This window comes from Ursus arctos, unplaced genomic scaffold, assembly GCF_023065955.2.
Source record: "Ursus arctos isolate Adak ecotype North America unplaced genomic scaffold, UrsArc2.0 scaffold_2, whole genome shotgun sequence".
Taxonomy (NCBI): domain Eukaryota; kingdom Metazoa; phylum Chordata; class Mammalia; order Carnivora; family Ursidae; genus Ursus; species Ursus arctos.
In genome coordinates, this window is record NW_026622874.1 from 9,840,577 (window position 1) to 9,852,680 (window position 12,104).

Here is a 12,104-nt window from a genome sequence, read left to right on the forward strand (position 1 = left end):
TGAGAAGTAATACCACCAACAATTGATATTTCTTAGCTGAAATATTTAAGCAATCTTATTTTCTACTTTTGTCTTCAAGTTATTTCCAAGACAGTATAGCAAGTAGGAACTTCACATAGAAGGAAGCCCAGATGACTATAGAGTAAAAAATCTAGCTCAGAATCACCAGTTTCATCATCCGTACAATGGACATGGGGGTATATGCAGCAAAGGTTTAAACAAGGATACATGTATCTCCTAGGACATTGTAATGCCTAATATATTTTAGTTGTTATTATAATGGTGCTTTTTTATATAAAGTCATTTGTTTAGGTGAAGTTCTAACCCTGAAGGCTCTTAAATTAAAACTTCTGTTAAGCAAGAAATATCTTAGTTAATATTTCTGTGCATTGTATAAGTAAGACTTTGAATAATACAGTTTTTAGGTTGTGTTTGCTGATCCAGCTTCTAACAAATAGAGCAAGTTAAGGAAAATTTAAATGGTTACAAATATTTTTTCAACTGCAGTAAAAATGAAACATTTAATTTTTTAGTTTTTAAAATCTTTTTCTTAGACATTTCTAGCTTAAAATATGTATTTTATCAGGAAAAAAATGTGAATTAATTCACTAGTAAGCCAGGAGTCTACATTTCTGAGAAAACTCAACATGACAGGATGTATATGATCCCGAAAAGGAGTATTAAATTAGGAAGAGTAACAAACCAGTAAGTTAGGCTGGAACAAACCAGGAAATGAACCCTAAATCTTGGATAGTTATTTTCATTAATGCCTCAGTTCTGCCTTGTGTGGTGTTTCTGCCAGAGGCGTTCGTTATTTATGTTTAGTCTTCAAGGAGTGAACTGGACTCAGGGGCCTGAAGTTTGTGTAGCTAACAGAAGAGTACATGCATTCTGTTTATACAGCGATGGGCCAATTTTACCCAGGGCTGGTAAATTCATTAACAACCTAACTGTACAAATTCTGTCAACTATAGTCATTTTATAAATTCAATGAGTACCACTATGTTTTACATGATTTACAATATGTAGATTATATTCATGAGAGATTAAATGATAACTTTGAAGTAGATACCATAAGGAAGAAGGTTTTAATTAACATTGATCATCTCAGGAAGCTTCTTGCTTTCTGGGAGGGGGCTGTTGTATACATTTAAATAAGGTATTTTCTACACTATTTTGACCTCTGAACAGCTCTTTGTTTACTATATTCCTATAATTATAGCATTCAAGTCTGTCTCTTTAATTTTACTCAAGAGAAAATTTTGATAGAGCATTTAAATGGCTTTTTAAAACTTCTGCTTCTATAATTGAGGTGGATGTAAGAAATTCAGTCCTATTCCCTCACACCTGCTTTTGTTTTCTATTCCTCCTTTACTTTAAAAGAAAAATAAATAGCAAACACTTTATAAAGTGTGAGAGATAATGAAAGAATGAACCCCATCTCTGCCTCTTGGTTTCCTGGATCATTCTGTCTTCCAGCTGTCTGTCCTCATCAATTCTAGGTGCCTGAAGATGACCATGATTTGGGTAGCAGTGGGACAAAAATTTCAGCAACATAATTAAGAATAGGGGGAAAACTATGTGTGGACATATGACTAACAGCAAATTTTTAAAAGATGGTCAAGGGTAGGACATGTTTTAAAAGTCCCATTCTTGATAATTTTATGTAAGCTAACCATCTGTTAATTCAGTTATTTTATCAGAATGCTGTTTGATAAAATACCTCCTGTAAAACACTGAATGTAATACTGAATCTTTGAAAGTTGTGTAATAGCTTAACTTATTTCCAGCAGCTGTTTATATCAACGACATAGTCATAACAAAAGTAGTATAAGAACCAACGTGTTTTTACCATTTGGGAGGCCAGCTTTATAATTCATTGACGCTTTTATTTTCAAATACCAATTAATATCATAGGAGAGGATTTCTCTTGAGTTAGAATTGAAGACCTAAGAACCGATAGTCTTGAGTTTTGTTATCAGCTTGACTTCTCATCTCTTGGACAGAATCCTTTTCCCTTTCTACTACAGTTCTGTGTTTGAAGTCTTGTTAATTGCCCTCTTACAGGATAAAAGTTAGAACAGAGGTTCTGTCAGAGTCTCTTTTAATAAATGCTCCAGTGTCTTCAAGAGGGATGCACAAAGATACAAGTCCTTCATTGCAATGTAAAGTGAACCTAATGACCAAAAAGCCTGAGTAATTTTGGTTTTATGAAGTTGTTACTGCCTTTGTTGTTATTTTCCAAGGCAGAAGGCTTATTTTTAGTACTGTTATATCAGTCTTGAACTGGTATCAGGAAAACAATTATATTACAGAAGAGTATTCTTTCTGCAAGCAACTGGCAGAAATGTTACATGTTTGATTTTATAGCAGTTTGTATTTTCTATGTATGTTAATGTTTCCACAAGCTATTAATCGTCATAAAAAGAAAAAATTTTAAAGCTCTATTTTATTTTGTCTTTGAATATCCATGTACTCTTGCTGGGGGGAGGTGGGGACGTGCGGGAAAGGATGATTTTGGAGTGATCTGTATCAATTTCTGTAGAATTTCTTGATTTTATTTGCCATTTTACGAAGATTTAATATGTTGAGAGATATATATACCATGGACATCCCCTGTAGATTCTTAAGGTGAAATTACCGTTTACATAATTTAGGAAACAAATTCCTTGCAAGATTAGGAGAGGAAGAGGAAATATACCAAAACATATGGTCTTATAGCAAAGAGAGTTTTATAAATATCAAAAGCACATCGTTTTCTTTTCCTCCCCTCCCAATAGAGTACAGGCTCTACTCCCTTTCTAGATTATACATCTGTGAATTTGAAAGAACAGAAAGAATTTGATAGCCTTCAGTTGTCGCAAAATTTCAGAGCCCCAGCATCTTCCTTCTCAGTGTTTCTGAAGGAGCCAGTGTTATTCTTGATGCTGTAGCAACTAAAGAATAAAAAGAGGAGCATTCCATGAAACGAAAGTCCCAGTTTATAACATATCTCATTGCTTGTTAATAATCTTTGATTTCCTAATGACGAAATACGGTTCTCAAATGTGTGTAATTCCCATCTCAATGAAAAGGAGTCATGTACACAAAGCTGGAATTTGATGCAATGCCACTTTGAAATAGAGTGTTTCTATAACACTTGCTTTTGAACTTCAAGTGAGAACCATAACATGTGAGAAAGAATTATGACAAGGACAACCTAATTTAAGTTTTATAAATTTTAGGAAATGTCATCTTTTTATTGGTTTCAGAGACTTTTTCAAATGTTTTAAACACAATTTTCAGATAACAATAATGAAAAGCTGAGCCCCAAACCAGGGACAGGTGAACCAGTTTTAAGTTTGCACTACAGCACAGAAGGAACAACTACAAGCACAATAAAACTGAACTTTACAGATGAATGGTAAGTTAATATTTTTGTAAAGCTGTTCTTAGCCGTTTTGTAGGATTGTATTAGATATTATTTTAGCACTTCATCATCTTTATGTTTTGTTTTGCTGTAATGCATTGGTTCTCAACTTTAGTATGCTTCAGATGGCTTGAAGAGGTTGTTAAAACACAGGTTAGTGGGCCCCACTCTTGATTAAGTTTGAGGTGGGATTAGAGAATTTGCATTTCTAAAAAGTTCCCAGGAGACGCTGATGTTGTTGGTCCTGGAATATTTCTTCTGATAGAAAATGCAAAAGATAAAAAAAATAATTAATCACCAATAGACCATTAGTGCTAAAAAATAAACCTAACATTTTGGAGCTTTTTTGCAGTCTTGGTCCTAATGTACATATATGTATGTATGGTTTTGGGTTTTAAAATGTAGTTTTAAATCATACTGAACATATTCTGTTCTCTCCTGCATTTATTTGGCCTAACTCCATAATAAATATTTCCACATTTCTACTTAATTTTCATAAATACAAATTTAAAAGCTGTGTAATATACCATCAGTTAGATTTACCATAGTTTACTTAACCATTTCCCTTTCATCAGGTGGTGAATTTGTTTACCTTTGTTTAAAATGATAAATATTTTGTTTACAAGCTTTTTCCTACCTTTAAGATTATTGATTCGAGATGTATTTTTAGAAGTGAATACTATCTAGGTCATAGAATGTTGCCAAATTATTTTCAAAGGGCTCTTCTGTGACTACATTTCTCCCAGCAGCATAGGAAAACGCACACATGTTGCAGTCCCCAGGCCAGTGTTCAATATCAGTATATTCATTTATTTTAAACTTGTGTATTTGATCTTAAAATAATTGTCATTTTTATTTAATTGATTCCTAGTAAGGTTGAACTTTATATTTTGTCTAGGTTCTCTTTAATGACATTTCTGATTATACTTATGGTTCATTAATCTAGTTAAATGTTATGTTTTAAAAAAACCAAGTTATGTGAGCCTCTTATATTCTTTTCATGGCCTTTTGCTTGGGACAGCATCCAAAATTTTGTATTTAAATTTATTTCTATATTAATGTGATTTAATATATAGGTAATATAATCTTTCTTAATATATAAATAATTACATATTAATATAATTATATGATTAATATGTAATAATCTGATAACCAATATATTAATTATGTTATGTAATTAATATATTATTATATTAATATATTCAGTCGTATATTATTATATATTATATGCTGGTATAATATATAAATAATATGTAGTTATATATTATTTATTAATATATAATTATATGTTGATATGTGATATTATTTATTCCAATTCACTGGTTTCCATTTGTGTTTATATGTGTATGTATTTTACATTAAAATCTTTGATTAAGTAGTATTTTCAAATATTATTGAAATCCTTCTATGTTCCAGAGACTATTCTAGACACTGGGGATGCATCAGTGAAAAAAACTGGCAAAAAAACCCTGTCCTCTTGGAACTTACATTCTAGGGGAAGACAGACAATAAGCAGAGTAAATAAGTGAATTGTATAGTATGGTAGGAGGTACTAAGTGCTATGGGAGAAAATAGAGCAAGTAAGGGGTGATTGGGAGGCCTAGGGCAAGGGTAGGCATCATTGAGAAGATGGTGTTTGGACAGAAACTTGAAGGGTAAGAAGGAGGAAGCCATGCATAAATCTGGAGGAAGAGCATTGTAGGCAGAGAGAAAGCCAGTTCAGAGGCCCTGAAGCAGGAACAGACAGAGTACATTCAAGGAACTTTAAGAAAACCCGTGTAGCTGGAGTGGAATGACCAAAAGAGAAAGTAGTAGCAAAGAAGGTCAGCCAGGTAAGTGAGGAGCATATTTAAAAGGATATAGGATGTCTCTGATGGCTGTGTACAGACTGGGCCATAGGTAGAAGCCAGGTGACCAGTTGAAAGACTTTGACAGTAAGAAAGGTGGGAGAGGGGGAGAGGGCAGTGGAGATAGTAAGAAGAAATTGGATTCTCGATACATATTTGAAGGCTGAACAGTCAGTAGAATTTCTAATTTCTTTATGAGCCCTAGCATTTGAACTCAACGTCTTATAATCATGCATGATATCTGTGACCCTTTTTCTTAATACATAATTTAAGATCATAGAAGATTGTTATTCTTAATGTCTTTCCTATTCTACTCTCATGTTTCTGTACAGAAAAGGCTGGTTTTTTATAAAGCATCTCACCGGAGCATTTTTTTAGCAAAGATCTTTAGTCCCACTCTTCTTTTGAATGCGACTTTTCCTTCTCTAAAAACTGACCATGAATTACATTCTCTCATTCATTGGTTTCTTATTTCTTTATCAAAAAATAGCTTTTTTTTCTGATTATGAAAGAAAAAAGGAAAAAAATGGTAAAAGGAGAATTCAGGAAGGTATGCAGTCTTTTTCATCTCTGCCAGTATGGAGTCTTGCTTTTATTTTAGTTTCTTTGATGACAGAATGAGGCAGTAGAGCACACTAAGAGCTCGGATGTTAAACTTGACAAGGTGTTGAACCTCTCTGAATCTCAGTGTTTTCATCTGAAAACGGGCATATTTAAGAGAACCTACTTCAGAGGTTTGTTGGGAAGATTTAATGAGATCACACAGGAAAAGTACATAGCACTTGGCACATTGACGGGCCCGTGATAGGCCCACATGCCAGCTTTACGTTACCATCGTTTGTAAACTGCCTTTCGTATCCTTTGCCCATTTTTCTACTGCAGTGTTTATCTTTTTCTTATTGATTTATAAGAACTATTTATTTATTACAGAATTAAGTGAGGATGACACCATTTGTCTTTCATCTGTTGCAAGTATTTTTCCCAGTTTGTTGTTTGTCTTTCAGTTTACTTACGGTAGTTTTGCTTTATGGTTTCAGCCTGTGAGCTCATGCTTAGAAAAGCCTGTCCTTCCCAGGATTAGGGGGAAAGCTTCTTCTTATTTTCCTCTTACAGTTCTGTGATTTTATATCAAAAATACGTGTTTAATCCTTCTACAGTTTATTCTGCCATGAAGTATGACGTAGAGCTATAGCTTAATTTTTCCACATGACTGTTCCTTTGTCTTAGTACCATTTATTGAACAATTTATTCTTTTTTCTGTGATTTAAAATGCCATATTAACATATGCTAAATATATTTACTTGGTTACATTGTCTTTTCCACTAATGGCTCTGTTTTCCTACATCAGTACCATGTTTCAATTATCATAACTATTATACACTGAGCATTTTATTTATGCCTGTATCATAGCTTTCTCAATGGAAAAAAAGGATTTCTATATCACATTGGCTTCTCTTTACCAAAATTGCTATATATTTCTTTCTGGTTAAAAAGAAACAACATGTTCGTTGAAAAAAACAATTCAGAACCTAGAGAAAAGTATGGAAAAACTCACTTGGAGATAATCCTACTGAGATGACGCTTAACATTGGTGCATAGCCTTTCTGACATTTTTCTCTGCATATATACCCATGTAGATATACATTCTTTAAAAAAAAAAATCATATTATACATGGGTGCCCTTTAAAAAAAATCAAATTGACTTTTGCAGTTAACCTAAAAGAGTTTCTATAAAATCTTGGCCAAAAGTCCATGATAATCTGCATTGTTTATTGAGTCACTGCTATATGTCTGTAAGTACTGTAATTGTTAAGCTTTTTTTTTTCTTGTTCACATTTATTCTAAATCTAAGAAATTATTGCATTTCTATGAATTTAATTTTAATCTTAGATTGTTGTACATTTTCCTCTATTTTCTTTCCCATTCAAACCCCACCTTACACATAGGCCATGATTTATCACAGAATATTCATTGAAAATTATTTAAATCCATCTAGTATTCTGCTCTAGCCAAAAATGCTGACAGAATTATAGTCATTATCAGGTAGGTATTAAAACTAAAACATGAAACATTATCCTAGCCTTCTACAAAACCATAGTGATCAGTCACCTGCCATATTTGAACAGGAACCCGGAAGTGGAAGTGATCCACAGAGGGCAGTTCAAGGACCAAAGAACTATCCGGGTCTCTTTTCAAGTATTAATTTAAAAATAGCCTAGAACAACAAAGTCTGAAAGGACATATGATCAAAGTCTGTAAAACCAGGAAGAATTGGGATGCGGTGAACCATCTGTGGGGAGGACAAGAAGGGGGTCTATGTAATTAAATTAAAATTCAATAGAAATATATACCTGATTATAGAAGCATCAAAATCGTGAAGAAGTGGTGGTCCTTTTGTATTTTTAAATCTCTTTTTTAAGGTTAAAGGGGATTAGAATAATCACCTTGATCTTTGAAAGTGGTGTTTTACAAGTACTACTAAATTAATAAATCCTATATTTTATTTCTGGTGTGACTTTTTTGTTTCTCTAGTTGTAAAATGTAAAAATCATCCTAAAAGTTCGTATTTATTAACTTCTTGGTGGAACCACTTATTTTGTTCTGATGGTAGGAGCAGTACTGCCTCAAGTTCTAGAGGAAATGGGAGCCATTGCAAATCCGAGGGTCAGGAGGGACCCTTGGCCCCAGAGAGCTCTGTGCAGCCACCGGGGGACAGTGACACAAGTAAGGGTGTTGTTTTGCTTTCATCATTATGAAAACCCAGTGTTCGATGTCCACCTGCTTTTCTGTTCCTTTGCGGCAGCAGTTCTATTTCTTGTTTTTAATAAATTCCCTTTGCCGCAGTAGTCCAGATATTACTATTGATGAACAGATAGCAAATGCAAATGGCGGGGGCCTTACACATTTTAGATGGGGAGTCACAGTGAAGCACAGTGTCTCTCTGTGGACACAGAGGCCAGGCCGGTGGTCATCGCACTGAAAATATGTGAGATGTAAATGTTAGTTTGAATGATCTTTTTATACTTAGCAGCAAAATCCATAGTATCCGCCTTGATTTTTTCAAAGACTATAGGTGGCTTGTAAAGGGAAAAAAGGAATAAAATTTGAATGGGTTATGAGTGAATCTTATTTCATACAGGAAATGCCATTTAGGGACTTTTTCAGAACCCTTTCCTAGAATATTTTTCATGACCATTATATGAAATAAGTGTCTAGTACAGAGCCTAGAAATGCAGATTTTCAATAAATACTTGGTAAATGAAGGAATAAATGAATTCTACTTCTTATTAAATGAATAGGTACCTCAATGTAGCAGTTTACAAGAATTAAATATGTGTAAAAGAACTGTCTGGTGAGCGGATGTGCAGTCAGGAACAAAAAAGACTGATCCCTAATGGTCTTGGAGTTAAATCCCAGAAATAAATATTTTCAGTGGCCAAAACAGAATTTATAGTAGGGTCAACTTTACTATTCATGATAGTTGGGATTATACCAGTTACATAATGAAGGGATAGAAAAATACTCAGTTTTAAGTTTAGATTTTGTGAAGTTTAGCAAAAAGGCAAGACCAAGTAATGTCAGTTGTGAGGGGTGATTGAAAGCAGAAATTCTAAACGAAGAGTTCATGAAGGTCCATGCGTGGGCTTTGGGAGGAGGCAGTGGGCAGGATTTCTCATCCATCCTTGATAGTGTTTGTACAATTTGGTTTGTACATATATATTTGCATTATACTGAGGGGAGGATATATCTGAGTGTCAGAAGATTCTGTGATTGAAAAAAGATCAGGAGCTACTTATAAGAGGAAAGCTAGAGTTTTCAATTGGTATTTATTTTTATTTTTAAAAAATTGGATTTAATGGTAATTTGGTCTATTTATTTCCCAGAAGCTCTTGAAGAATCATCAGAGGATGTGACAACATATCAGGAAGGTACATCCTCAGAAAACACTCAGAACCGTATAGATGCAGGTGAGTTGTCTTGTTCTGTTTAGATAATTGCTTCATGTGAGAAAATAAGCCATAATTTGTTACCCTCTCCTGAGTTAGAGGCCATTTCCAAATAGATGTGTTACGGAATTCTCTCCCTACAGGGAGAGCTTCCAGTTAGATTAAACAATGTTGCTGACAAGACCAACTGTTTCACCTTATTTTCTGACAGCACAATCAGATAAATTCACATCTGAGCCATCAGATTCCAGCTCAGGAGAAAGAAATGACTTCAATCTTGATAGCTCTTGTGGGGTTCCAGAAGAATCCACTTCGTCTGAACAAGGCAAGGAACCAGGAACTTCAGATCAAACCAGCACTGAAGGTGCTCCCGATCAAAATACCACCAATCCTGAGCCTCAGTCACAAACAGAAGCCATCGGGCCTTTGGCTCACGAGGAAACATTAGCCAGGGACTCTGCTCTCCAGGACACAGATGACAGTGATGACGACCCAGTCCTGATCCCAGGTGCAAGGTATCGAGCCGGACCTGGTGATAGGTTGGTAAATTTTTGATTAAAATGAACTATAAAAAATACAATTCACAGGACTTTGAAGTTACATAAAGGAATCTCTCCGTTTTTTACAGTTGCTTTCTCTAAGGGTGTCTCAGTCATATGAACTCAGAGTTTTTTAAACTGTAAATGATTTTATGTATTACATTCTTTGAGCAAACTGCATTAAGAGGGGAATACAAAGTCTCACTGCTCTGTCTCTCCAGCGTTGAGACTTGCTGCTCCTCAATTTACAGACCAAGAGAAAGGAATGTTGAGAACGACCAACAGGCTATGTATGAAGTCAGGGTTATATTTAGCCATCAGACTGCCCTGTAGACAGCCTGGCCTTTATCAGTTTTGTTTCATTTAACATTCAGTTTCTTTAATGTTCTGTTTTTCTACTGACCCTGGGTTAAGGTAGTGTGATAGAAGTTCTCTTTTAGAGAACCTTATGTTTTTCTGTGATTTCTACTAAATAACTCAGTTTAGAAAATGAAAAATTACACCAAATAACCAACGTAACTACAATAAAGAATTGCTCACATGTTCATATAGTTTTCTCATTTTTTATTTTGTGTGATCATACGAATATATCTTATTTTTTAGTAGATAAAACAAATCTTTCAAAGCGTATTGCATTCCATACTTTTTAAAAGCTGTTTCTGCAGATAATGCTATCTTATTTCATTATAAGCTCTGCCCTTTCCCAGAGAATAAAATTTTATCTTTAAGTTCCTAAGCTTAAACAAGTGTGAAGAACCATTTCACATATTTCCATGCTCAATATACTGTTTATGAAATATTCTGATGTTTAGGTCAAGTGAGAAATATAATAAAAAGATGATATAACAGTGCCATTCTTTAGTGATAAATTAATGATCAAGAACATTATTATGTGGGTTTGAATCCTGGTTTTACTACTTAGCTGTATTTCCTCATTTAAATTACTTAATGTTTTTGTAAAGTTCAGTTTCCTTATCTATAAAACGGGGCTATGACTATCTAGAATGGTTATGAGAAATTTTAAAAATCCACCAATTGTTCAGTCCTAGGACCTGTCCAGTTTGAAAGCACTAAGTAAACGACAGCTGTGTTAAGCAACCAAGATGTCTGTGTGGCTACTCAGACTTTAAAACCAATTACAGTGAGAATGGCTTTAGGGATGAGGACTGACCGAGGACAAGCGAAAATCCCAAACAGTACTGCTTGAGTTCAGCAAAACTGCCTTTTGTAACTAGGAGAGGATATTTATTTATAATTTAGTTATGTATCTTTAGTTGCAAATCTTCCTTTAGTTATATTTAGTCAGAATGCTTATTAGGCAATGGCATTGTTTTTAAATGTAAAGGACGCAATCCCTCCCATTAGTTGTACTTAGAAATTAACCAAACATCTTCTCTTTACCTGCCACACGTTAGTCTTTAGCATTTTTCGTCTCTATTTTAGACAAGTTAAACTTAGTTGTTTCTTTCCAGACCCAGAGGGATATCATCACCACTTCACGTGTACAATTAAGGTTAGCAAGCATAGCACAATTTGAAAATCAAATTGATGGTTTCTAAAATCCAGGGTGGAGAGTCTATAATTATTTTAGGCTTATACATTTATGGCCTTCTATTTATATAAGTGAATATATGTCCTTGTTTTTTTCTGTACTTATGTAACTTAAAGTGATGCGGAGGTCATAATTGAAAATAAAATTTAAGTATACACTTCCTAGTAAAATGGACCATATCATTTACCAGGTTTATTTGTTTAAATAAGAAATTAATATATTTTTAATAGATATTAGATACTTGCAAAATAATCCTAATTATTTAGCATCTTCTATCGAAGCTAATTATAACACTTTTATACCAAGCCTACTTTATAGCTGAGGAAACTAAGGTGCTAAGCAGAGTTTTTATATATTCTAGACCTAAAAAGGTTTTTTATTTGTTTGGTTTTTTAAACACAGTAGTATAACATCAGTGAGAAGGAGGATTTGGTGGGGAGAGTGGGTCCTAGAGAACCTAAAACTTCTTGTGGCGTATTATCCCTAGTTTGAAGATATGACCTGAAACTATAATATCTTTCCATTGAGCTTGATCATTTATTTATCATTTTCATAATACTTAAATGATTTATGTTTTAGGGATTCGCCTAGGGTTTGGATCTGCCACATAGTTGGCACCAGTAGCCTCGTTGCTCCAGGAGGCCCAGGTGCTAACCTAGAGCAGAATGTTTCAGAGGCAAGGAAATCAGGGACAGTGGCCTTGAGCTGACCCCGCTGCATGTGTGTACTCTCAAGTTCGTGCTCTCAGGGTTAGATCCAGATCTGACACCTCCTCTGGGTCTACATTGGCTTCCCTGATTTTTAAAAATT

At 34.3% G+C, this 12,104-nt stretch overlaps 1 protein-coding gene across 8 annotated transcripts in view; it reads left to right on the plus strand.

The window, feature by feature from the left end:
- DCAF6 (DDB1 and CUL4 associated factor 6) overlaps positions 1-12,104 on the plus strand; it is a 130,762-nt gene that overhangs the window by 89,075 nt on the left and 29,583 nt on the right. For all 8 annotated transcript variants that reach the window (XM_026509446.4, XM_026509447.3, XM_026509442.4 and 5 more), the window contains 4 exons: positions 3,286-3,403; positions 7,868-7,980; positions 9,141-9,224; positions 9,415-9,742. In XM_026509446.4, coding sequence (XP_026365231.1) covers positions 3,286-3,403; positions 7,868-7,980; positions 9,141-9,224; positions 9,415-9,742 — 643 coding nt within the window. The remainder of the gene's footprint in view (positions 1-3,285; positions 3,404-7,867; positions 7,981-9,140; positions 9,225-9,414; positions 9,743-12,104) is intronic.